At 45.8% G+C, this 27,133-nt stretch overlaps 1 protein-coding gene across 1 annotated transcript; it reads left to right on the top strand.

Annotated features, from left to right (window-relative positions):
- The first annotated feature begins 23 nt into the window (after positions 1-23).
- ARL3 (ADP ribosylation factor like GTPase 3) lies at positions 24-26,689 on the top strand. The gene is made up of 6 exons (XM_059851882.1): positions 24-137; positions 10,241-10,384; positions 11,499-11,615; positions 15,723-15,773; positions 17,735-17,920; positions 26,396-26,689. Exons 1-6 carry the CDS (start codon positions 135-137, stop codon positions 26,441-26,443), a joined length of 549 nt encoding a protein of 182 aa, XP_059707865.1. The 5' UTR covers positions 24-134; the 3' UTR covers positions 26,444-26,689.
- Positions 26,690-27,133: the final 444 nt, after the last annotated feature.

The raw sequence follows: 27,133 nt of genomic DNA, 5'->3' as shown, positions 1-27,133 counted from the left end.
CCGGCAGGGCCGCCCTACTACGCATGCGCCATTCGTGGGCGGGCCCATCGCTGGCCCCTCCCCCGGCGCGGGCACGTCGGCGCGCGGGGTGGGTGTGACGCAGTTGCCCATGGTAACCCCGGGCCGCGCCGAGGATGGTGAGCGGGGCGGGGGGAGCGGGGCCGGGGCCGGGGCCGGCGGGGCGGGCTGGGCTGGGCTGAGGGACGGGGCCAGCGCGGCCGGGGGCGCCTGAGGCCGCCGATGATTCACCCCGCGGAGCTTGGGGTGATGGGGGCCGGAGGGTCTGTCGGGCCCGGCCGGGTTCGTGGCAGGCACGGGCAGGCCTTGGGCCATGAGAAGGGGTGCCAAGGCAATGGAACCAGGGGGACCGAGCCAGTCTCTGCTTGGTGCTCTCGGGCAGTAGGATAAAAGGCAACGGGCAGAAACTGATGTACAGGAAATTTCACCTGAATACGAGAAAGAACTTTGCCGTGCGGGTGACCACACACTGGAACAGACTGCTCAGAGAGTTTGTGGAGTCTCCCTCAGTGGAGATATTCCAGAACCATCTGGACACGATCCTGTGCCATGTGCTCAAGGATGACCCTGCCTGGGCTGGATGTTGGAGCAGATGACCGACTGTGGTCCCTTGCAGCCTGACCCATCCTGTGACTGTGTGACACCCACCCAGGGAGTCTGGCTGGCCTGGGGTCTAAGTGCCCACGGGGAGTGTCCAGTCAGGCATGGGGGCCTGGGGCTGGGCAGGTTCAGGCACCCATACAAAGGAATGAGAACACAGATGTTATGGGGGACACAAAAAATGCGGCTGAGTCCTAAAAAAGGCAACAGAACTGGTGAAGGGCCTGGCGCACAAGTGCTGTGAGGAATGCCTGAAGGAGCTGGGATTGCATAGTCTGAAGAGGAGGAAACTCAGGGGTGACCTTATCACTCTCTAGCTACCTGAAAGGAGGTTGTAGACAGGTGAGGATCAGCCTCTTCTCCTTGCTAGAAGTGACCCAAGTGACAGGACAGGAGGCAATAGCCTCGAGCTGTGCTAGGGGAGGCTCAGACTGGACATTAGGAAGAATTTCTTCACATAAAGAGTGATTGGACATTGCAAAGGACTGGCCAGGGAGTTGGTGTAGTCACCATCCCTGGAGGTGTTTAGGGAAAGATTGGAGAGATTGTACATGGCACTTGGTGCCACGCTCTAGTTGACACGTAAGTGTTCGGTCATAGGTTGGACTTGGTGATCTCAGAGGTCTTTTCCAATCTAATTGATTTTGTGATTCTGTGAATCAGGTCTAGACAGGGGCTGGGAGGCTCAAGGATGCTATGGGGGGGGTCTTTGTTGGGATGGAATCAGCATGCCTGGAGTTGATTCAGTCAAGGTGTGAAAGGTGTGATGGAGGGGTGGGTGCTTGGGAGGGCTGGGGACCAGGATGGCAGTGGCCTGAGGAGGGAAGGAGCAATGGAAGAGCCGGGCAAGGAAGGCAGTGCTCAAAGATTGCCTGTGAAGACTCTGGGAGCAGCTGTGACTCTAAAAGTGCACTGGACAACCCAGCCAAGGTCGGAAGAGGCCACCCTGGGACTTGGATCCTGTCTATAGAAATTGAGAGAGCTAGAAGAGAACTTGCTGAGGTGGAAGGGCTAATTTTTGATACACAGCCTGAGAAGGGGCTGTGTACCAATCATGGCAGAGAGAGACTAGATGAAGGGGTTAGGTGTCCAGAGATGTCCAGGACAGAGTGCTCAGGGGCTGAAAGAAAACTGCGAGTTGGGTGGGATGAACAGTCTGGTGAGTCAGTGGGAAAACCCAGTCAGTGTTTGGCTGGCAAGAACAGTTTGCTGGGATGTTGTGTGTTCTGGGGTTTTCTGCCATGGGCTGGCAAGATGAGGGACAGTCTGGGTTCAGAAGAAGAAATAACTGTGGGAAAGACTGGAAGTGGAATTTTGATGTTGATGAGAGAAAGAAAGATCCCAGGGAGAAAAGAAGTGTTGGAAGAGAGAAGTAAATTGTTTGAGAGGTAGTAGCAGGGATTGAAAGGAAAAACTGGATGTTTTGGGTGGAGGGCAATGCTGGGAGACTGGTGAGATGGTGAGGGTGTAGTGCAGTCTAAATTGAGGTTGGAGGAAGGTTGGATGATGAACCAGGGTCATCCAGGTGTTGAAAACAATTTGGGTTTAGATGCCAAAGTAGTTGGGGTGGGACAAGTGGGATGCTGGCAAAGTGCAGTGAGGACCAGAAGGAGGGGTTGGAACTATGGGTGAGGGGTGGTGACAGAGAGCTGCCATGGATGTAGAACCACTCATGAGGATACTGCATGCAGAGAGAGCACAAGCAGAAGGCAATAGCAATGGGGAAGGAGCTTTCCCAAGGGAAAAGCCTTATTTTGTCCAGGAGCCCTCTGGACATAAGTTGGATTCATGCAAGTAGAGGGATTCATGCATGGGAGGAGGTGTAAGCAAGAGCACCAAAGGCAGCTTCTCATCTTCACTGGGTTAATTCTGGCTGCAGCCCTACCTGCTGGGTCACAGAGAAGAAGACTGAGATAAAGCCTGTGGGATCTGCTCTATTTCAGATGAGTTGGTGATGGGGAATGTCACACCAGGCACCAAAGCCATCACAGGATGGACATCTGCTGTAAAGATGAGGGCAGCTGCCTCCCGCAGTGCAGTGCTTTGTGGGACACATTTGGCTTGCAGCTGCCAGATCTGCTCTTCTGCCTTATGATGTCCTGATAAGCTGGTGTAGTCTGGGATCTGGCTGTTCTAATCCAGGCGCTTTGTGTGCAGAGAGGGTGACTGGGTGTTCGCCAGTGTTCATGTTATTTGATACAACGTTTTACTGCCTCTTTGTCTATTTTCCACTTCTTGGAGTTGTTAGTTTTTGAATTATAGCCTCTCAGGCAGGGTGGGTGGCACTTTGGGGTGCCTGATGGGCTGGGTAGACTGGACAGAGGACTGGAGAGCAATGCACTATCTCTCTAGATTCTCAACTTTCATTAAAACAGAATAATCATTTGTGGTAGAAACTCTGAAACAGCAGCAAATACATCCAAAGCAGCTATGGCAGCCTGGGGGTATGGGTCAGCAGTCAGAAATCATCCAGACAGCTTGATGTAACAATTTACTGCTTGTCATCTAAGCCATGGTAGCTGCCTGTGAGCATGTTTCTGCCATGCCCTAATGACACTGGGATGTGCTAAAACTCCCCTCAACAACTGCTTGCTCCAACTCCAGTGATAAGAGGGTTAATGCTGAGTTTTAAATTATTTCAGTGTTCATCCAAGTGAATAAGTACAGAGGGGCAGTGTCTTCTTCTGCAGAGCATACTAGGATTTCTCACAGCTGTGGGGCAGGGGTGATGGAAGGTCATAGTTGGAGCACAGAGGGAAGGATGAGCCATAAAACTGCAAAGCATGAGAGATGTGTAGAGCTGAAAGTCTTTTGCACCGTTAAGCAGCATCTGCAGTGGGCACATGGCAAGGGCGAAGGGAAGCTGCTACATGAAAGGATATGCTGCTTTCCAAAGTTTGGGAAATGCTGTGTAAAGCAGAGCTTGTGGCTTCCTCGTCACAGTAATGCTTCCTATTGTCACTGTAATAACAATCTTTACCAAGAGATGTGGTATGTTATTGATAGATGCTGGGGCCAGAGGATGGCCAGTGTTTTTCTAAAACCATTGATTGAAGATGACATCATTGTGTCAAAACCAGATTTGTCACAGTGTGGTCCTGTTTTATAGCTGTGGAAACTGAGTCACAGAGTGCATAGCTGACATAAGGCACATCTGGTGAAGAGGATAAAATAACAGCATAGCTAAATGCATAGTCAGGCATCTTTCTCCTGATCTTGAGCTCATGTTTCTTGGAAAACCAGCATCTATGTCTTGCCTGGTCTAGGTGTACTTCATACTTAGAAATTCTTTATTTTGTCTTTTGTTCCTCGGCAGTAAGGCTCTCTTTAAAATGGCCCTAGTGAAAATGCTTTCAAGTATTATAAGTGTCTCACTACTTTAGTTTTCAGTACAGTTCAATGTCATGTTTTTTGGTTTATTTTACTGATTGCTTAGAGGCTGATATGAGAAATCACCTGCAGATAGGAGAGTATACCAGTCCCTGGCCAAGACTTTGAAGTTCTGAAACCAGACGGAGACTGCTGACATTGTCCAGTGCTGGGCATTGGCTCTTCTCTGGCTCTTCTCTTCTCTTTTCTTTCAAACCTGCTGAAACCAGAGGAGTTTGATTTTAATTATGAAAAGAGGATTCATGCTGGTATTGGTTTATGTATTAAACTGGAAAGTGCTGTGTGACCTCTCTGACAGAAAACTACATTAGTAGGTTTGAGCTGGAAAAACTCTGTAGGTGACTTGACTCCATTAAATTTTGGATTTCAATGCAGGAAAGAAAGTCTGCATTGAATGACACCATATGGTGGAGACATGCAGTAAGCAAATGATTTTTTGGGAGTTTTGCCAGAGTAAGAAGTATTGAATAAACTGTGCTCAATAGATTAATTTACTTCGGTTGTATTTTGAAAAAGACTGGATGATTTTATGACCATTAGTGACATTTGCAGTTCTGCAGCCGAAGATAAAGGTAATCAGACGTCATTCTTCAGGGCACCAGCTAATCAGTGCAGTTGTCAGGAAGGACTCCCCTCCTCCAGCTCTGTGTGCAGGATTGCACCCTGGATGACAAATGTAGCCTCATATATCCACTGTGCAAGGCAAGATATTTGGCTCTGCTAAGCCCCTCGTCCTTCCCTGTGTCAGCTTCTCCTGTGTGACTTTCTGAAATCATCACGTGTACCCTCTGTCTTTAACTTACACTTTAAAAATGGTGAACTGCTACCATATTGCTTAATAGAAAGTAAATAAATAAACTGGTGCCCAAAGCTGTGCTAGGTGCAGTGCTGGCAGAGCACCAAGGTGCTCCCATGCCATGGAAATACAGTCTGTCTGGGGTGAGAGATAACCAACTGGTACAAATAAGTAGAATCCAAGACAGGTTTAAACTTGACATATTTGCTGCCTAAGCCTCATCAAGGATTGTAGGTGTGGCAGAGAAGGAATTAGCAGAAGAATCATGGGCTGGTTTTATGGATATTTCGTGAAGTTTCTCCCACGGTTGTAGGAAAATCACAGAAGTTTGAGAATAGACCTCAGTGGTGCTGGGGAGCTGTGGGGAGTCAGGAGTTGTCTTCTTGATGGCAAATGTGCTTGGCTGAGATGAGTCTTGAGGATAAAGTGACTTGTGGTTGCAGTAGTGGGGAAGAGGGCATCTCTGCAGGGGTGTAGAGATGGGGAAGATGTGGTCATAATGGCAGGCTGACCTGCTGAGCTTTGTGGCTCTATTGCATCTTGGTGAAGTGAATTGATTCTACCTAAATGTCCACCTCTAGTGGATAAGCAATTGGTGGTGACTGAGGGTGGCTTTATTTTAAATTCATTATCTGAGCCTTGTGGCTAATAAAGTTAAACAGAATACATTTACTTCTCTTTCCTAATGAGAATCAACTGTGCTTTGCAGCAGCTTGTGGGCCACACTTTTTATCCATGCCCCGTGTATCCAGCCCTCAGTACAAGGGAGAAGTGTTCTTTCCATTATGGCTTTTTATTGCCAATCTGATACAATATTTAAACAGATTATCTCAATGCTCTGTTTGTCCCAAACCAATTTTTGCTTTGGCCTGTAAAGTGAATCTTCTTTTCAGTGGCTTCTGTGGTACAGGATGTAGTTACATGCATCAACTAGTTCAAGAGACCCATATACAGCATGAATAAACCCACAAAACCCTTAGCTAGGACTATAAATGTCACTGTATTTTTATATATGTAGGATTTTTTTTTGAGAGAGAGAATAGGATTACTGCATGCAGCTATAATTGAAAGTCCTTTGATAATTTGGTGAGTATTTTAAACCTAGCAATGATATACTTTCATAAAACCACACATCCCTGTTTTCTGAAGGATGTTAATAAGATGGTTAGCTTTGCTTTCATGCTCAATGTGTTTATGAGTGCTCTTACCCATTTAGTTGCATCTTCGAATTTAATGCCCCACTCTGATTTCATAGCAATTGTCAGGAGTCTCTTTTTCTTTATTGTATGTCCCCGCTCACTGTCTGGAAAATACAGTCTCCTCATTGCTGACCCCATCAGTCTGTCTCCTCACGGTGCTTGTAAAGAAAACCCTCTCCACCAAGGACAAAGATGTTTTTAAACAAGCCAATCTGATATCAGACATAGTTTGCTTAACCCAGAGGTGACCAAGAAGCAGATGCTGGCTGGCTGTGCCCAGCCTTGAGTTGCTCTGTCTGGCTGCCCTTCTCCAAAGGCTGCACACGCTGCCATGCTGTGCTGTTCATTATCTGAGCAGCATCTGCAGTTCCCTTCTCTGTTACAGATGCCGCAGTCTGCTTAGTTTTGTGCAGCTGACACGCTGCCCTTACACTCCTGTGAGGCCTCTCTATGGCTCCTCAGCCATCTCACATCTACCCTGGCCTGCTCAAGACTTGTCCTGCTTCTCACCCTGGACACTCCAGTGAGCAAGTGCCACTGGCCTGGCTGCTATGCAGGGATCCTGGGAATCTTCCCTTCTCACTACTGGCTAAGTCCCAGCATGAGACATTTCTTACCTGCCCTGCTTCAAAAATCTGCTCCTCCTCTGTTGTTTCTGTGCATCTTCTTTGCACCAGATCTTTCCATTTCATGGCTTTCTACCTCACAGCTGCCATCAATAACAAGGCATTGCTTTCTGACTCTCCTCAGCCCATTAGTTTCAGCATTGTGTTTGCCAGCAGAGGAGTGCTTGTCCAGCAGTGTGTGTGCAACAGGGGCTGCTTGTCCCACATCGTGGTGGCATGCAACAGGGTACTCTGCTGAGTTATTTTTTCCAGTCTACTAAGCTGTCAGGAAATGCCTTCTGTCTTTCTAGCCAGTGTGCTCACAAGATCAATTAAAGAAAATTAAAAAGAAAAAAAGAGAAATGCATCTGGACATGACTTCTTTCTTTAGTTTTAAATCTTTGCTAACTACAGGGAGAACGCTGGATTTGCATTTTAAATACTATTTACAAAACAGTAACAGTCACGGGAACCAATACTATTATTTGGCTCTTGATTTAAGTTGTATATACAGACCATGCTGGCAGCTACTGAAATAAAGTCCACTTCTCTATGTTGGCTTGCTTGTCTTCCAGCCTTTTAAATCAGCTTACTTTATACCTTGGAGAATACTTTTATTTCTATATATATCTTCTCTTCTATTGGCTCCCCCTGATAATCCTGTGATCAGCCATGCAGCAGTGTCACTTGAGTAGAATATGGAACGATGCTGATCGTTTTCTCATAGGCTGTCATACTAGCCCAGAAATAGCATCCATCTACAATGGGAGAAGCTCTATTAACATTTACAACTGTTCCTCTTCCCGACCCTTGAGAATTGCTCTGTGGTAGATAAGCAATACTTTGTAATACATTTCCTTGCGCTCAGTATTTTGGAGTTGAATTCTGAAATATAAAGGCACCTAATCCTGATCTGCTCTGGGATACACTGCTCTGCTCTTAGCAAGTGGAGCTGTGAATAGGATTAGCATTTCAACAGCTTCTTTTTTTAACTGTGAGCAATAAACTAAAATAATAGGGCCTGATTCAGAGCTCTCCAAAGTCAGCAGTAGTGCTTTGGCTGATGTACATTGGCTTTGGGTCAGGCCCATAAGAATGGGAAATTCAGTGTTTCCCTAGTAAGGAAGGAGAATGTGTGAATTTTAGTGTTCCTGCTGTGGAGTCTGTCCACACTGAGCTGAAATCCACAGATTTACAAGCCAACAAACACAACTGTAAATTTGACGGCAGGTGAAAAGAAAATGTGTTGCTAGTCATGCAGTTAAAACTTGTGCTTTTTAATGATGTCAAGGGCACTTAGGACATGCATATAAACAAGTTACCACTAGAGGTATTTTTGCTGCTGTTCCTTTTCTCTTTCCTCAGACGTGTGGAAGTGCAGGCATCATCAGGGCAGAACATGGGTTGGGCACTGTGGCCAGGGAGATGAGCTGTTGGGCTGGCAGGGCTTGCAGTGAGTGGCTGCACTGAACACAGCCCTTCAAATTCATTAGCCATGGGCTTGTGGGTGAGAGCCAGCTGTGAGCATCTGGCCCTCAGGGCCCTGCACGTGGTGTTACAGGCCTGTACACTTCAACTACAAGCTGTTTTGGGGATTTACTGTGCCTGTGCCGGTGCCTGTACTGAGCAGGCATAGCACTCTCTACCAAGCAGAGCCCATTTCTAATTCTCAGCTCTTGAGCAAGGCCTGGATTCCCAGTTTTTTACCTGCCTATCACCTACAAAATAGGTGATACCTTGAGCCTGCTTATTGGGCAGTAAGATTGCAGTTTTGGTATTGCTTGCACAAGCTCTGAATTTCTGAACCTCAGCTTTCCAGAGTGCTTTTTAAAAGCGCAGCAACAGTGGCAATCCTGCAGCTTTCTACACATACCTTTCAAACCCAGTTTTACCAAGTTCCTTCTCTCCTCCCTTAGAGATGTGTTTCTTACACATCACACACGTTTTTTGAGCTGTAGCTGGTAATTTAACAGAAACCCATTAAATTACTCTGAAATAGAAAATGCTTGCAGGGGTGGATCAGATGTCACATGCATTTGAATCTCTGAGCGTTACTAAAAGCTTTAGCATCACGACCTGTAGTGCCAAGTCCTTCCCAAAGCACTCCCACCTGGGAGCAGGGAGGTGAGCAGTCAGAAGCAGCATTTGCAGAATGGCTGAGGTTGGGAGTGGGCAGAAGGACACTGCTGGAGACAGGGGATGCGTTGCAGTGGTGACAGTTGTACTGCGATGTGCAGCTCTTTATCCCGAGGACAAGTTTCTGATTGCCACAGTCTGGAGGGGATCGGGAGCAACCTTCAAGGCTCAAATAGTCCTTGGCTCTCAGCAGGAATATTTAGAGGGTTTCGTTCCTCATAGCAACAAAGCACTTCAAGACATTTAACTGATTACACCCTTGCAGTTCAACAAGAAGCATTATCTCCACTTTGCTATTGGGAGAACAAAAAGGCCTGAGATGTGGGCCCCATGGGCTCAGGTTTCTGCTGATATTTGAACTTTCTTCCTGGCTCTTGGTTTTAGTGGGCTTTAACAAGGGAATTGTCTGGGAGAGATGAAATAGGAATGCTGAGGGCTTCAGAAGGGGCTGTAGGTGTTGCCTGGATTTTCTCAGGCAAATTAGTAGCAAGAGCACCTGTGTCCACAGGCAGGGTCTCACTGTGGTGTGTGCTTCTTGGGCTCTGAGGAGGAGTCCCTGACATGCAGGGGCTGCAGGGTGGCGTGGCAGCGTGCCAAAGACACCGCGGCATTCCTGGTGTTACAGCCTGCTCCTGTGCCCTTAGCTGCAACTGTCCCCTTGCTGTGGGGTGGGCTGGGCAGTGAGAGGCAGGTGGAAGTGGGGTGATTTGCATCTCTTGGTTACATGCCAGGATCCAGAATATTTTTCCAGCCATTTTAGAGAGGTGCTGGTCTCTGACTGGTGGCACTGACAAAAGCTTGGGTGTGCTGCTATAAAGGTGCATGTTTGTAAATGAGCTGACCCGCATATTCTGTTTCCTAATCCTGAGTGATACTGTCAGCTCAGAGAGCTGAGCCTGGGTAATGACTGGAATCCACTGTGCTTTTCTTAGTGAGGATGTGTGGTAATCTGAAGTAGTTGTTAAGTGCTACATCCTGAGAATCAGAACTGCACATGCCCCATGGGTTCAGCATGTTTTAGACAGATAAACAGGGTTTGAGATGACCAGGTTAGTTCCTATAAGAACCAATGTCAGGTACATTGTAACCTGCAGTTACCTAGGAGGCAGATGAAATTAATAGGGTTTTCCCTCTGATAAAGGTAATGAAGAGCTTTCAAGGACATGGTCTGCAATCTTCTGCACAGGGTATGCATTGGCACTGTCTCCCTGGCACAGGGAATGCCAAACAACTGTGTGACAAGAGCAGTGCAGCCAGCAGGGCACCCTACTGCATGACATTTGTGCTGAGACCTTGTTGGTACTCTGAGATGGAAGAAAATAGGGGCAAAGGGAGGAGTAGGAAATGAAATGGGAATAGGAAGTGCAGAAGGGTATTCAGGGTGTCTTGGGACCCACCACCAGACAGAATCTATTTCAAGGGAGGACGGTATAATATTGTGGGGGACGAGAGCTGGGGTGGGGAAATAACAGCTATGGTCTCTCTTGTGCATTTAGGGTTTACTGTCAATCTTGCGCAAACTAAAAAGCACCCCAGACCAGGAGGTGAGAATCCTCCTCTTGGGACTGGATAATGCAGGCAAGACCACACTCCTGAAACAGCTGGCATCAGAGGACATCAGCCACATCACCCCAACACAGGTGAGGAAGGCCTTTCCGTCTTGAGGGAGTTACTGTGGTTCCACCTGCCACATTATACAAAGTGCTCATGATTCTGAAAGGGGGAGCAACTGGAGCCTGGTGCACCGTTAAGTTTGTGTCTTTTCTGCATAAGAGGAGGCTTCCTGAAGGAGCCAGAGAGCTTCAGGCCACATTGGTCAGGTAGTGCAAAAGTGGATGAGTGCTGTGGAGTTCTGCAAAAGGCTTTTGAGTCATGCTACGATTGCATGGATGAGACTTTGTTCCTGTTGTCCTTGCCAACAGGAGACATGTAGAGTGGATGCTGCAGCACTGGAAGAACCCTTGTCTGTTTACATCTCTCACCCAACTAGCTCCAAGGGTTCTGCATATACCAGTGCTCCTCTCTAATGTCTCTTATGCCCTTTTGTTGAGCTTTGGGGTTGGAGGAGAGGGATGGTTCCCATCAGAAGCAGTGCAGCATTGCTCCAGAGGAGGTTGCTAGAGAGCTATGGGAGATGCTTCCCCCCATCCTGTAGCTGCCTCCCAAAGCTCCCAGCCCTGGCACCCTAATTCCAAGCCTTGGTCCCCTGGGTGGTGTGGCAGCGCGTTGCCAGCCCACACCACATCCTGTTTTTCTACTTGAATGCACTTTCAGTTGGTGCTCTAATTGATGAAATGGACCCTTCAGACGTGCAGCTGTTGCTCTTTTAAGCCCAGCATTAGCTGTGTCGTGTCGAATTGAGCTGAGACCTCTGGCTTCATATTAGTTGTGACTGTCTACTCAGCTTTCACAAGCTCAATCTTGCTTCTCACAGTGCCCTTGTTTTCTCCTTATCTGCAGCTCTCCCACCTCTTCCTGCACCCACCCTGCTGAGCTCTCTCAGGGCACTAACTGCATCATATGTCTCCATAGGCATGGCAGCATCAACCCTTGACCCAAGAACACTGACAAACTGATGGTTTAGCGGCTGCTTTTGCTGGTGCCTGTCCCACAGCTGATCCATCTTTGTGGCTGCCCAGCCCATCTCAATGCACATTGCAGGCATGGGATATATAAGGTGTTAATATCTGACTACGAATATGCTCCAGCCATTCAGGTTTATGCTCTATGTGGCTTTGTTTCTGCTCTTTCCAGGGCTTCAACATCAAAAGTGTACAGTCACAAGGCTTCAAACTGAACGTATGGGACATAGGCGGACAGAGGAAGATCAGACCATACTGGAGGAACTATTTTGAAAACACTGATATCCTTGTGAGTATTGGCTGCAGCTGAATGCTGTGTTCATGCAATGGCTTTCCAAGGACTCAGCCAGAAATTCAGAAACAAGTAATGTAATGTCCCAGCCCTCAGCAACACCATTGCCATTGTAACAGGAGTTATTCTGAGCTAAATGGCAAGATTGGTTGAGTGCAGTAAGAAAAATACAGTTATGTTTGTAGAAATCATTCAGTTGCATGTTTTTACTTTCACAGGATGGTGCTGTTTATAGCCAGTTCCTTTCCTCTCATCTCAGCCTCTTTCAAATGAAAGAACATTAATAACGTGTACTTTGCCCATCTATAGCTCCTTTCACTGGAGACTCTGAAGGCCTGTCATGGGCATTAGTGACCTAGGCATCATGTGTAGAGGTTGGTCGGTATGGTGCCCTTGTTTTATAGGTGGGGAAACTGATGCCTAAGAATTAAATGCTCTGTCTGGCATCAGATAGGAGAGCTTCTGAGTGAGGGACACAGAGAGACCCCTTGTCTTTTCTTTTCTCCTTTAATCGTAAGACTGTCTTTTAATGGTTTCAACAACTTAGCTGTAATTACCTTACAATTAGCTACAGATGACCACAATTACATTTACAGTGCAGGACCTTTGTTTTTCCATGCCAGAGCACATTGCCCTGGGACTCTCCAGGTGCTGTCTTGGCTAGTTTCAAAGATCACCTCTAGCATGCAGCCACATATGCCAGGATGAAGGCAGACTGGGGGCTGCAGGCCTCTCTCTGCCCCAAGCACTATTGCCTGTGGGAACAGAGAAAAACCGAGGTCTGTGGGCTCCCATGGGAAAGTAGGAAGTGCTCTCAGAAAGACACCATTCCTCCCTCCTGTCACACACATACTTAGTAATGTGTCAGGAGTTCAGTGCACTTGCAAGGAAGGATCAGTGCAACTAGGAATAGGACTCTGTTCACCAAGGCTTGTGTCCAGTTGCTGAAAGGTCTGGCTGTGCCTGCAGGCTTAGAAAACATTGTGTAAATGAAGCTGTTATTTAAATGTGACTAATAAACCCTTGATACTCTCTTTTGCCAATCTTCGTTTTTGAGCCTTAATTTGGAATCTAAAGTTCAAGGACAGCCACCACTGCATAAACCCAGTTGATTGCTTTTGCAAAGAGGAACTGTGGGATTTTTCATGGGGTATGATCTGGGTTTGAGAAATGAGCAGGACACACACTGTGCTCCTCTGTGGCTGTTGACAAAGATGGTGTGGCTGTGAGGTGACTGTGCCCACTGAGCCCAGGCTCTAACACTGTGGGTGGTGGGGAGGCAGTAAGTGTGCAGATCAAGGTCAGCCCTGCAAAGCAGCAGCGTTGGGATCTCTGCCTGCTGTGGCAGGTGCTCAGAATGCAGAGGCTGTGCAACCACAAAACAATATCTGGAAGACTACTGGCAAAGACAATAAACTACACTGGCCTGTGGGCTTCCACCCTTCCTAGCGTGTGCTGCATGGGAGGTGCAGAAATAAAGGTGAATTTGCAGACTGAAGGAGGTGAAAGCAGTTGTTTTCCCTGCCCCTCTCTCAGCCCAGTTAAAGGAATGTACAGAAAAAAAAACCCTTCTTTTCATATGACTAACAAAATGGGTGGATAGAAGCAGAATCAGTCTGGGGGAAGCAGCAGTGTGAATTCAGAGAAATAGCTGATGCACCAATGGACTTCAGTTCCCCTAGCTGCACTTCATGCTGACACCCAGTCCCAAACTGGGAGATGTTGGCATGTTGGGGCAGTGCTTTGCTATTTCCATACACACCAAAACTGGGATCACGTGTATGCTGATGGCTCGCTCTGTCTTCTGCCAGTCCTTACCCCTGTTTTAGCCAGTATTTTTACCCTCTGACAAACCTGGTGCAGATTGTGCATTTATAAATTGAGCCAATTTATCCCTCATGCTATTTCTTCATCTAGTCCCACCACTTGCAATTTCTGCCCAACCCATTTATTCCAGGTTGTGTTTTGGCTTGTTTCTCAAAGGAGGTACCCAGCTTTACAGGAATTTCTTTCTCAAATCTCCATTCTCCAACATGGTGTTCCAATTGGTAAACTATGTTACCAAGCGCCACAGGCAAAAACAGGCTCTTGTGTGGCCTTGGCCATAAAAAGAGGTTGGACATGAGATACACTACAGTTCCCAGGACCCCCTGCTTCTCTCTTCCCCTAAACTATATTGCATAAAACAGAAAAGACCCTCTAAAGAGTATTAAAAAGCAGGAAGTAATTACAAATTCAAATCCATGCAGGTGCCTTTGAATGAGAGCTTGGTCTTGCATCACACACCTGTGATATTTGGAAGCTTAACGCAGGCAAATAAGGTGTGGATATCTGGCTGATTGCATATTCAGACAGGCACCTGCAGCTATTTGGCACAGTGCTTGCTGGTTTGGAAGTAGGCACTCGGCACATACTTTGCTTTCTCTGTGCTGTGCTTTTGTGGCTTTTGCCCCAAGCACTGTTGTATCTAGTTCTCATCTTGCAAAACAGCTCCCTAGTGAGGAATGAGCGGTGCCAGAGAAAGCCTGGCTGGATGGGACCCAGAGCCATTTCTTCCCAGTTAGAGAAGCGCCGTAATATGGAAGGTGCCGCCTTTCAGTTCACAAGCAGCACTCGACCACTGCATTCATGTGTTGTGGACTTCCCCAGAGATGTCCCGAGGGAGGACAGATGACAGTCCAGTCTCACCCCAGAACACAACTGCCAGCCCTGCAGCTTCTTCCTTTCTTTTGCTCTGTGTTTCCTACCCTAAATGAGATGCACAGGGGTGGATGCTTGGTAGGGGCGGGGAGGATGTGTGTAGCTGATCCAGTATTGGTGCACGTGCTTGGGATCACATTGCAGGGAGAGGCCCGTGTGTCATGCCCACGGGCTGGTCCCCATCACGTGGCAGGGGGTGCGTGCTCTGCTGACGCATCCCCACTCAGCTGCGTCCAGCCCTGCCGCGTGTCCCCCAGCCTCTGTCAGTGCACATCAGCCCCCAAGTGATCTGCAGAGCGGCTGGGAGGTTGCTGGGTTACCTCCTCAAGCCTCGCATACAGATTTTCCTGCTGCGTGTTTGGTCCCATTTCAAACAACTCAAATGCTGCTCATTAAGAGAGTGCCTAAGTTTAATAGATATTGCTGCTAGAGATCTTCCCTCCTCCTACTATTTGATCGAAATTATCCTAGAAGCATGGAGTCTTATGCTGAGACTGCCTGCAAGGATGCCATTTATCTTGATGGCAGGGTGCTGTGCTCATCTATTCCCTGAAAACCAGGCTGACACTTGCTCCCTGTAAGCCACCAAAGAGCATGCAGATGACATGCTAGCAGCTTCAATCACTACTGATGGGGAATGGCAGCAACTGGAAGCAAAATGTTCAGTGTTTGTCACCAGTCCCATCCCTGTCTGCTATCCCAGCACCCTTCTTCAAAAACCTTCACATATCAAGCAATGAAAAATGGATACCAGTCTATTCTTGCCTGCATGTTGTACTGAGGTTCCCCACTTTTTTAGATGGGAACTGAAGATGGAGTCTTGCAGGCTGAATCCAGCCCTCATACCCAACCACCCTTTCCAAGAGGCTACAGTAGGATTGCCTGACAGAGACAAACTCAATGTCCCCAGCACATTCATGTGTCCCCAGAGTGCCATTGTGTGCCTTGGTGGCTTATTGAGGAGGTGATGCTAGAGAGCAGCACGGCACAGTCACACCAGGCCAGCGTTTGTACACTTTGCTGGGGTTAAAGGCCATGTCTGTCTCCCCAGGTTTTGCCCTCCTATGCTCAGCTTCAGCTTGTAACAATAAGTTTGAAACAATGCCAGCAGTCTCCTGATCTCTTCAGGTAATATATGCTATGGTGATGATGACAGAATTGCCAGTATTGCTGCCAGCTCCTTTCTGATTCTACCCACATGGTTGTCCACTCCCCCGGCATTAAAAGAGGTTCCGTTCCTCTCCTTTCAGAACATCATGAAGTTTTGTCAACATTTGCTGCAAATAATAGCAAGGATCTTTGTGCCCAAAAGTGTAATTAGTAGGTTCTGCTCACTTAAGCACGTGCTACTGTGGAAGAGTGTCTTCTGGGAAGAGTAACTTTTCCTCTCATTTCTTTTTACAGATCTATGTCATTGACAGTGCAGATAGGAAGAGGTTTGAAGAAACAGGTCAGGTAAGTTGCTTAAGCCCAGCTTCCTTTGAAGTAACTCAGTGCTTCTGAGTGCCCCTTGCTCACAAAAGTTAGGAAGAAGATTTTGTTGTTTATGAAGGAAATTTGCATTTCAAGAGACTTGCCTTTCAACATCAATACAGATTATTTTGGTAGATGTGAAACAAGGAAAATAGGTAGCCTAATTCTGTTTAAATAGAACAGTATTCATTAAAGTTATACAATGATAGCAAATGGAGCCTAATACTGAAAGCACAAACTTCTCTAAGTCCTTTAAACCTTGCCAAACCAAGACCCTGAGGAATCCTATTTTCTTTACGAAGCCGAAATGGAAATCATATTGACTTGATTGTCTTTTGGATGTAATTGTAAAAAAGCTAAGAACTATCTAACTAATACTGGCCAGAAAATAAGATTTCCATTTTACAAAGTTCTGATGTTTTGTAACATTTTTTATTTTAGGTTGGAACAAACATAGGACTTTTAAACTTCATTGTGTAAAATTCTGAAAGTGACAGTGTCCCAAAATAGCTAGCAATCTCCCCCACAGAAATGGGAGATGTAGATTAAAGCCTTCTGTTCTGTCTGATTTGAAGGAGATACTTGATTTTTTGCCTCTCAAGTCTCATGGGCACACCCCAACAGCAGAACTGTTGGTTGTTCTAGGGGTGGGGGAATCTTTCCCCTGCTGGAGCTATTTCATTTTATATCAGTAATTAAATATTCATTGGGCAAAAGAGATGGAAAGGAAGCAGCAGCTTAGATTGCTTGCCTGAGTCAGGCGGAGCCAACCTAAACCCCTCCTCATATTTCCGCAAACACTTTTGGTTTCAATAAATCAGCCGTGTCAGATGAAAGACCTAAATTGTTGAAAATTTCCCAGCCAGTTCTGTTTATAACTCCATCCTCTCATCCTGGCTTCCAAACCAAACATTGCTCTTGGGGGGGGAATGGAGCTGTATTTCCACTGCAGTTTACAGCATCTCCTCGACTGCACTTGTTTAATCCAGAAATTTCTATTCAGTGGATAAAAGATGTTAGAATGTTATCTGAGAGCATGAGACCTTTCCAGCTAAATAAAGAGGCCACAAAAATCTCCTATACTCATCTGTCTGCAGTGCCAGCAGTCCCTACAGGTTCATGTTCTGCTGAGTTTGTCATATGTTCCCATAGGGAAGTGACTTGAGACTGAGTGCCGGTTTCACATGAGACCATTGCACAACCTAGACATGAAGTATTTCTGCCACCATTGATCCACTGCAGATTCAGATTTGAGCTATTAAAAAGATATTTTTGAGTCAACCAGTTTTGAATGAACAAACCCTTTTTTTCAGGTGCCGTCCAATGTGTGCTGTACATATGGAGCCAAAATTCAGCTATTAAGGCTCATCTAGCTAACCAATGCCTTCAAAAGTATCAGCACTTTCCTGTGGGAGGCAGATTTCCATTTGTGGGGGGGGGGTAGTGATGGGGAAGTCCTCTCCTATTTAAATTGCAGTGATTAAGACTTCCAACAACCCCTTGAAACTCATGATTAGCAAAGATATGAGGGCCAGTGTCAATGGTTGCTCAGGTACAAATCAGGTCAGTCAGGCAATAACTTAGGACAGATTCCTCATACTGCCAATTTACATGTTGTTTTTTGCTGTTTCATCAGTTTTGGTCTCCTGGGATCAGAGACTGGTAAAACACAGAGTTGTAGCCTTTAAGGCAACTGCTAATTTCAGACCAAAATTAAGATTTTTCTAACCTGTAATTGGAAAAAATAGCTTTTGAACCTTGGGCAGAGATGATTGCATACATTTTTGCTCTCTTATAATAAGATCTAGGTTTCACTGGAACGCACTCTTCTAGCATTTGCCCTAAATATATTTCTAATTAGAGGCAAGCTTTGGTGGTTGAAGGTTTTCTTCCCTTCCCTCTCACCATCTTTCCCCCACCCCACTCCCTTGTAAATGATACAGGAGCTGGCTGAGCTTTTGGATGAAGAAAAGCTTAGCGGAGTCCCCGTGCTCATATTCGCTAACAAGCAGGATTTGCTGACGGCTGCCCCTGCTTCGGAGATTGCCGAGGGACTGAACCTGCACACAATCCGGGACAGAGTCTGGCAGATCCAGTCTTGTTCAGCTCTTTCGGGAGAGGGAGTACAGGTGAGGCTCTGCAGAAGGCTTGCTGTGCCAGCAGGCCATCTGCAAGAGATTGTTGATCTGCAGGGTGGGGCTGGACCAGCCTCACCGATGAAGGTCAGCACAGCCAAAGCCTTGCAGTGCAGAATGCGGGGAACGCGTGTCTTGGGTCCTGTGCAAAGGGAAGGGAGAGCTGGGGGCCCTTGGGCTCTCTTCATCCCTGGTAAAGGGGAGAGCAGTTGCCTCCCCACCCAGGAGCCCTTAGCTGGCCCAGATGAAGACATTGATTTCTTTTAAAGAGACTGCTGTCAGGTTAATCATTCTCACAAAACAAATTGTCTTTTACTATTAACCCTTTGACTGGTACGAGTGTGCACTCCAGAAATCTGATTTACCTTTGCTACTGATGTCATTTGACATTTTACTAAACCCAGGCACCAGGGAGAAAAACTGATCAATTTTTCTGATCCAGAGAAATGCAAGAGTTGCACATGGAGCAGCAACCACTTCTAATGTCAGCATGTGGGCAGCAGAAACACACCCAGGGGCCTGCACTGTGTCCTTGTGCTGAACTGTAATAGTTGTGTCTTGGGCTCCTGTGCTGTAGTCAGTTCCTGCAGTATAGTAGCTCTTTGTAATGTAAATGGGACCTAGGTTTGTTTATTTCACTCTTAGGTTTTCCTGAATTAATGAGGTATTTGCAGAGCTTGAAATCTGAGTACTCCCTTCACTGATATTTAAAGAAACAAAATGGTGAAGACATTTATCTTCACTGCAGCTTCAGTAAAACCTTATTTGCAGATGCTACAGAGCAGTCCAGGATAGTCAAATCTCAAGCTGAGTATGAAGAGACACAGAAGCAGCTCTCCATGCTGAGTGGGCAGTAAAATGGCAGATGAAATTCAGTGTTGACAAGTGCAAAATAATGGACATGAGACACAACAATCCCAATTATATGACGATGGACTCAAAATTAGCTGCCATTACTCAGAAGCAGATCCTTGGGAACAGAGCTCATCAAAGGCCAGAGAGGAAAATCCAAACACTGGACAATTACAAGAAAGCAAAGAAGAAACATCTTTTCTAGCAGGTTAAAGTCATTGTGAGCCCATACCCTGAACATGACCTCAATTTCTGTCTCTGCCACATTTAAAAATATTTTAGTAGTAATACTAGAATCGTAAAGTCCAACAAAAAATTAGGTAGAAGGGTCTTCAGAAGATCTTCAGACCAACTTCATGTTTAAAGCAGGGATAGCTGTGACTTTAGAGGAGGTTGCTGAGAGTCTTGTCCAGTCAAGTTAGAAGTATCTCTAAGCATATAAATTCCATATCCTCTCTAGGTAACCTCTTCTAGGCTCTTAACTGGCCTAATCAGAAAAAAATACAGTCCACATATCTGCTTAGAATTAGGAGAGAATTGAGGATCCTGTCCGAAATGATAAGCAGCACAAAGTAGCATCTGTATACAGGGATAATAAATAAATTAGGACTAGCAGTTTGTAAGAGAGAGGACAGAGAGTGGGAACATCTTCAGGATTTATAAAATAAGGTATAAAAATGTCAGACTGTATGCTATTTTTACATTGCTAGAGGAAGAGCGTTCCTAATGAAATAATCAGAAAATGGTTTAAAAGAAATGAAAATAAGTGCTTCTTTGCAAGTGGCATAATTAAATTCTAGATCTCATTGGCACAGGATGTTGGGGAGACCAAAGGTATCAGAAAAATACTTAAATGAATTTCTGAAGAAGGGATGTGCAGGCAATCACTGACCAGTAAGATCTGGAGGCAGCTTTTGACTGAGGAACAGCTTGGGCCATGAAGTGGGAGCGAAGAACAGAGTAAGGCAGATCCTGTTCCTACATGGTCTTTCCCCTGGCATCCAGAAAGAGGATGCTGGCCTGGAGGAACCATTGTTCTGACCCAGTACAGCAGTTCTGATTTTAAATTCTTAACCTGATTTTTAGACCTGAGTGTAGTGGATGGTGTTCTCTACAGGGCCTGTAGTTAGCTAAGCTACAAATTCAGCTATGTTGTAGCCAGTGTTGTAAAGGGCTTCGACTCTAATCTCTGCTCTGCTATTTCCAGTCCAAAGAAATCTGACCAGGAAAACAAGGCTGCAGTTGACAGGGTTTCAGGCAAACATAGGTCACCTTCCTGCCCCCTTCAGGCCCTTCTCTAGGTTATAGAAGTCCAAGGGAGCTCTCCAGCTGCAAAGGGGCAGTAAAGAGACTGATGAAATTCAGAGATGTGTGTTGGATGTGGAAGAAGCAAATGATACAAAGTGTCACTTTCTGTTCTTGAGCTTTGAAATGTGCTTCCTTCTCAGGCAGATTTGTGGGCTCTCTGGAGTGGGCTGCACTCTTCTCCACTGACAGCACCTTCTTACTGTGCCTCCTCCCTGAAGCACAGCACCTCCCTAATCATCCAGTAGGGCAAAATACTCAACCCAATAACCTCTGCCAGGGAAATGAAATCTGCTTCTGCATTCACTTCCAGAAAATAGAAGACCAGAACTAAATTAAAGTATTTGCAGGCCTATGTATTTTGTTCATCGTGCTTATCTAGACAAATTAGTTTAGATGCAGGCGAGATAACATCCCACTTTGTTGTAATCAGTTTCATTGCCCTAAATACTGCAACTTATTCCATAAATGATTATTGTAGAAAAGTCAGGAAAGTCGCAAACTCTCTATAGCTTATAGAAGAAGAGCCCCTACATTTCTCTTCAGCCATAACTTCAGCTCTGTCAAATCAGACAGCAGGAATGTCAAGCACTCCTTTTCCTTGCAAATGGAACAAAATGTTTGGGGAGATGGCTTTTAAACTAAACCCAGATCAGCCTAGGAAAAAATGGTGTCTTCAGTCTTGGGATGTTAAGGAGAGGTCAGACTTTAGGAGAATCAAAGAACTTGTTTAAAGAGTGAGATTAGAAGAGATGTTTTTGAGGACTGTGGTACACCAGGGCCACAGGTACCAGGGATCAGAACAGGAGCTCTCCATGTATGGTTAAATCTCAGGTCATCACTTTAAGGACTTCGTTGAGAAATGACAATGAGTGGCAGCAAAATAAATGGAGTTGGGGAAGCATCAGGTGTTCAGAATGAAAGCCAAGGAACGAGCACACCAACCATTGCAGGTGATGGAATGGATTAGCTGGAGTAGAATTGGAGACATTACTGACAGATCTTGCAAGGAAGAGTGGTGGCATATCTTTATGCTGAGCACATGCAGGAACAGAGTTCATATGGGAAGATGTTTGTGATAGCTTGAAAGAAGAGCAATGGGCAAAGATAAAGAATGCTGCTACATGAAGGAGAAGTAGTTTGAAGGTCATTTAATTAGTTTAGCAGCTAGCACCATCGTGTATAGAACTGGGTAGTTAAGACTGGGGATTTCAAGGTTAATGAGATTAGATTATGGTTAATAGAATGATATAAATTTAGAGATTTTAACTATTATTTGAAATGGGGTATTTAATAAAACTGTTAATTAAGGGGGGAATCCATATAGTCATCTTCTCTTTTAAAATTAACCATTAGGGACTCTGGAAAAGGGGCCTAGCAGTGTCCTGAGAAGGCTCAGAAGAGAGGTGACTGGGTTAACTGGAAACTGTAGTGTCTCTGGATGCCAGCTGGCAGCCCCTGTTATGCCAGCTGAAGACTTCATTACCTCCCGACTGTAACTGTGGGCAGCACTTGTCTTGTTAATCAGACTTCATGGTGCCATCGAGGCTTTTTCAAGCAAAATGTCTGCTTGGGTCTGATCTTATCCTCAGCCCCAGTTAAAAAGCAGGAAAGCCTTTTCTCCTTGCCACAGCCATCTGGGCTCTGCTTCTGGAACAGGGTACTGACCCGCCTACATTGAGACCTCAGCAAGTGAGGGAGGTGATTACTGATGACAGCAGAGGAACATAAGGGAACTGTTGCCTTACAGTGACTCTCTGGTGCCATGTAGGCTCTCTTGGGGTGTTTGTGACCAGATCTCAAATTGTAGCCCTTGGTGTGCAAAAGCTGTGTACATTCCACCCTGGCCAGCCAGGGTTGGTGTGAAAGCAAACAGGTCCCCTCTGTTTTGCTGCCTCCTCTCTTGCTGAGGTGTTATTTAGGGGCCAGAGTGTGATATTAAATATGACTCAAGGCTTGGGACCGATGTGTGCTCTGCAGCTTGTTTCTTGTCTGAAGCAAGATTCTCCAATCAAGGCAGCAGGAGTTCAGCCTGCCCCGAGGAACTGTCCTCCAGAATGATGATGCAGCATATTGTGTCCAGAGTCTCCCAAACATAATGACCCTCTGGAGACCATTAAAGGCCAGTGAAACTGAGAGTAGCCACTAAACTTTTCCAATTTATGCCAGAGTCCATCTGGCCCAAAGGATTGTGGGAAAGGCTGAGCCTCTGTCTCTTCCCTGGCTGTTTCAACCTAGTTGAGAATGAAGCCCAAGACCTAAGTTATGTCTGTGCTGCAATTCAACACTTTCATAAGAGCAAGATTCAGAGCAGGACCATCCCTGGTGGATACCACATACCAGTGTGGTATCTGCAGAGCTTAGGTTTAGTCTTAGCCAGGAAAGGCTGGATGGGGATCTCCCACATCTTAACAAGGTTCTGGAGCTATTTGTAAATATGATTCAAAACCAGTCTTGATGACTGCAGCTCTCTTGGGGCAGACAGAGCCTGTGCATGTTGACGAAAAGCAGCCATGTTTTCAGATTACAGGGCAGTGTCTTCTGATTTTTAAGTAGGGTAAGGAGGGAGTCTACAGGGATACAAGGTCTCAGAGGACAAGAAAATAGGCTTTCACCCAGGCAAAACCCAATGGATAATGTACTGGCAGGAGCCTGTAAGAGCCAGCCTGTATGATCACTAGAGGTGCAAGGAAATGACAGATAATGAAGGCACAGTCCTGGCTGTGCAGAGGGAAAAGAAAGTGGCAGTTAAAATAACGCATACCAAAAATGCTAGAGATTGAGAATTTTGCACTTGCCTGACCCAATTTGTTATGGCAGACAGAGGATTACATGAAAGGATTAAGCTTTTCTGTCCTTAAGGTCACATTAGGGGTCACAAGTTTGTGGCCTTGCCTGATCCCGGGCTTGCAGGGGAGCAGAAATCGCGAGGCTTTTTATGGGGTGGAAAGGACTCGTTCGCTGTGTTTGAAGTCAGATTACTTCACTCCCATAGCCGCAAAGCTGATAATGCAGAGAATAAGCAAGCAGTGGGCTAATCTTAAGCAGGACTTTTTATTTCTCCCAGGAAAGGCTCTACCAGTACTTTCCCAAAGGGCATTGGAGTACAACTCCCTTGGCACAATAGCAGATGGGACTGCAGCAAGGCGGGGTTGTGTGAGCAGCATTTCTCTGCAAGAAGCGTTATCCTCTTCCCTGGGGTTCTCTCTCTTTGCTTTGGTAAAGTTTACTAGCTGCTTGTTAAAGAGCTAAGAGAGGCAAAGCTGAAAGATCTGAAATCATTCCCTGACTAAGTTTTCCCAGGGTTGACTTGAGGCTGGAATACTAATATTGTATCCGCCTCAGTCCTCAGAGTACCTGCCAATGTTTCTGTGTCTCAACAAAGGAGCACAAGGACATCTACGAAGATCTAAATGTTACTGTAGGGATTATGCTTTCTTCACAGAACCATCTTTTAAACATGCAGATATAGGGACAGAATATGCAAAAGATGACAACAGTTGACTCCTTGAGGACTTGACTCTTTCAAGCACTGTTTCCTCCTTCCCATGTGCCTTTCCCGTAGCAGCTCTTTGTGTTTGTAGCAGCTTCCCTGGATTTCTTTATCTCACCAATGCTCTGTCCTGCTTCACACCATAGGTAGAAAAACTGCAAATGTACCTTTTAGGTTTTTTTGCTTTCCATTGCATTTGGTATTCTCCAAAGCATCTGGGGACACTGCAGAACAACAACCCCCCTCAAAAAAAAAGTTGCACCAGAAGCTGCAGATGTAGCTGAGGAAGGCATCTCACATTCACCTTTCTGATACAGCTGAACATGTTAATTTTCCCTTTATCACTGTCAGGCAGGGGGATATTTACAATTAAATGTGATTTTTTTCCTGTCAATTAACTCATGCCAGAAGAGAGTCTTTAAAATCTATTCCTGCTTTAAAAGTTTGGTGACCTACTTACGTATTTCGAATGTGTTTGGAGTTCACCTTTCCTCTTGCATTTTGCTATGTCATTCTCTTGCCCTCGTTAAATGCTTCATGCAGCCAGGCTCCCAGCCATGGTAAATCCCATCATAAACTCTGCTTTATGACCCTCGCTGCGCTGGTGCTGCAATGGTCTGCCTTTCTCCTTGCCCAGCTCCCCAATGGCAGCAGGCAGTGTTTTAATCACTGTGAATTCAGGTTGTGGTCAGATTAGGTAGAAGATAGGATGTGTGTTTGTTGTTTTGCAGTGATGTATTGTTTCTGGGATTACCGTGCTGAATAGCAGAGGGTGTCAGCTGATATTTATTACCTTAAGCTGTCTCAGCTGTTCTGGTTCAGCAAATAAACCTACATTCAAAATGAATGAGGAGCTCTGCTTGCCTTGTATGCCATGATGTGTGCAAATGTGATTATTGCTTCCAAGGCAGGGGAAGCTGAAATCATTGTGGGAGCATTTTTAGTTATTTATTTATTTTTAGTCTTTACAGGCAATCATGCAGATTTCTAAAGCACACAATAAAGTCAAAGGCTTGACACCTCTCCTTCCAGCCCCATTGTTAAGCCCTGGCATTCCTCATGCTGGGAATCACTCGCTCCCTCTCTCTCTAAAGTGATAAGCTTTAAACCATGCTATTGATTGCTTAAGGCATTACATGTTTTACACCTAGGTTATCAGTGTTATTGAAAGGGGAAGACACAAAGCTACCGGGCCTTAAAATGAATCTACCTCTCATCTTTTCCCATTTGCTCAGAGGATTTCAGACAATTTGTTTTACACTGATCTCTGCTGGGGAGATAAATAAATGAAACTGGAGACACCAACCCTCCCCAAGGTTAGAGTTAGAAGTGTTATTAGTGTAGGGCTTCATGTGCACCCCAGCACAAACTGGGCTCACTTATTCTTTATTTAACACAGCAACAAGGGCTGATTTCAAAAGTTGCTGCTCCCCTTCAGATAAGAAGTGTCACATAGCGCAGTTATCAAGGTGAATTGGTATTTTCAAGTGAGAACCTCTCTGCTTCTGATTAAGCCCTGAGGACTCCCTCTCTTCTCTCTTAACTCTTTAGCTCCCCTCTGACATGGCCACCACCTTTGTGGCTGAGGAACAACATAAAGGCACAGCAGTGAGTGTCAGCTCACCTGAAGGGCCTGCTCTACTCTGCCTTCAGCTACCTGTTCTTGGAGAAGCTGAGGTCCTTGGCAGCCTTTTGGCAGTCTGGGAACAAGGGAATAGGAAATCAGCAACACTGCTACCGTGGGGCTACCAGTGACGTTTGCCAAAAAGCTCTGACCTTTCTTAGGGTCTAACTAAGGTTGTTATGGTAATGATACAAAAATGACCACTGAACATTATACAGTGAAATCCCTCCACTCTGAAATCTGAGATTATATTTGCCTGACTTCCAAACACAGAGATGTGCTGCTCCTCTCTCATCCCCAAAACCCTGTCTTTTGCCTTCAACTTCCCTATCCACAGAGATACCTCGTAGACAGGACAGAGGTAAGGGTTTTGATGGGACACAAATATGAGGAGACTGTGCATCTTGCAATCCATTGTGCACGTCTCCTAATGGATAAGTGACAGGAGCAGATGAAGCTTTGGCTTTCAATAGCATATCCCATTCTGGGATCTCAGCAATAAGCTCACAAATCGGGTATTCACAGCACAAGTGTTGCCATCCTGCTTGCACTGGCCAGAGAGGTCACCCACACATTTTTACAGGGATACTTTAAGGAGTATATCAGCCTCCTAAAACATGACCACATAGCTTCTCACTGAACCCCTGTGGGATCCCTGAGGGCCCATTTTCTGTGGGGGCCCTGAGGAACAGGGAACAGGGTCCAGGTCTCGTTATTGCAGTGACTTTCATGGATCTGGATTTCCAGGCTTGCAGATGAACAGAGAATTAGACCTGTTTTCTTAACAGGGGGGTGACTGTATAACAAACAGTATCCTAAAATCCAGTCTCAAAGATGAGATGACTTGCCCAAGATTACACAAATCATCTGTAGCCGAACCTGGAACTGGGCTGTCATCTGCCACTGGCATACCTTGACTGCAAAGTGATCCTTCCTCATAGGACCTACACATAGTGATGTGATGAGATGATTCTACTTTTTTATGGTCAGATGAAAGATTTAATAACCTCTGTGTGACAACATCTACCAAGTAAGGAAGCACTTATTTTTTTAACCCACAGTGGTTTTGGGGACAGAAGGGCAGGCAGGGGATCAATGAGGAGGCAGAACATGATGCTTGCAGAATGGTGGTGGGGTGGGCTTGGGGGATTCCTCCTCCTGTCGCTTGACTAACGTTACCTTTCTCTGTCTCAAGGACGGCATGAACTGGGTGTGCAAAAATGTCTGTACTAAGAAGAAGTAAAGCATTCTGAGCTGCATGGAAATGGAGGAGCGGTGGGAGCAGAATTCTAGCCTGAAAACACTAATTTGCTGCTTTCTGACCAAATGTTTTTCCATCTGTGCACAGCTACAGCTGTTAAAAGAAAAAAAAAAAAGAGAGAAAAAAGGGAGCAACATTGGTTTAAACCTACTGCTGGATTTGGAACTTGACCTGCTCTTTAGTATAATTTTTTTTATCCCAATAAAGGAATTACATATTTCCTCCCTATGCATAAGTAGTATTAAATGTCTGATTAGCAAGCAAGTTTGTAAGCAGAAGCAAGACTGATTCAGTGTGGAGCAGAGGGAGTGGTGAGTTACTGTAGTGGCTTCGATGCATAGGAGCTGCCCTAATAGGCGCGGTTGCTGAGGACACGCTTGGGCATCAGTCACAGCTTCCCCTCAGTGACAGATAAAATGCAGTTGTGTTACCAATTGTGGGTAGTTTCTTAAAATAAAGCTGCTAAGGAGTCATTTGTGTAACAAGGGTAGAAGACTTCCACATATTCCTAGAGCCATAAAAGAGGAGTTTGATGATAACGAGGCACTGTTGCATTGCGACACCGCTGTAGAAGGGAGAGAAGGGTTATATGTGTATAATTGAAGCTCTTTACAGTTGGAATAATGCAGGATGAGCGTGCCTAGGGCTTTTCTCACAGCTGAAGGAGAATTT

This window comes from Haemorhous mexicanus, chromosome 7 (genome assembly GCF_027477595.1).
Source record: "Haemorhous mexicanus isolate bHaeMex1 chromosome 7, bHaeMex1.pri, whole genome shotgun sequence".
NCBI classification, from domain to species: Eukaryota; Metazoa; Chordata; class Aves; order Passeriformes; family Fringillidae; genus Haemorhous; species Haemorhous mexicanus.
The sequence above is the reverse complement of the archived record's forward strand: the minus strand, read 5'-3'. Positions and strand labels throughout refer to the sequence as shown.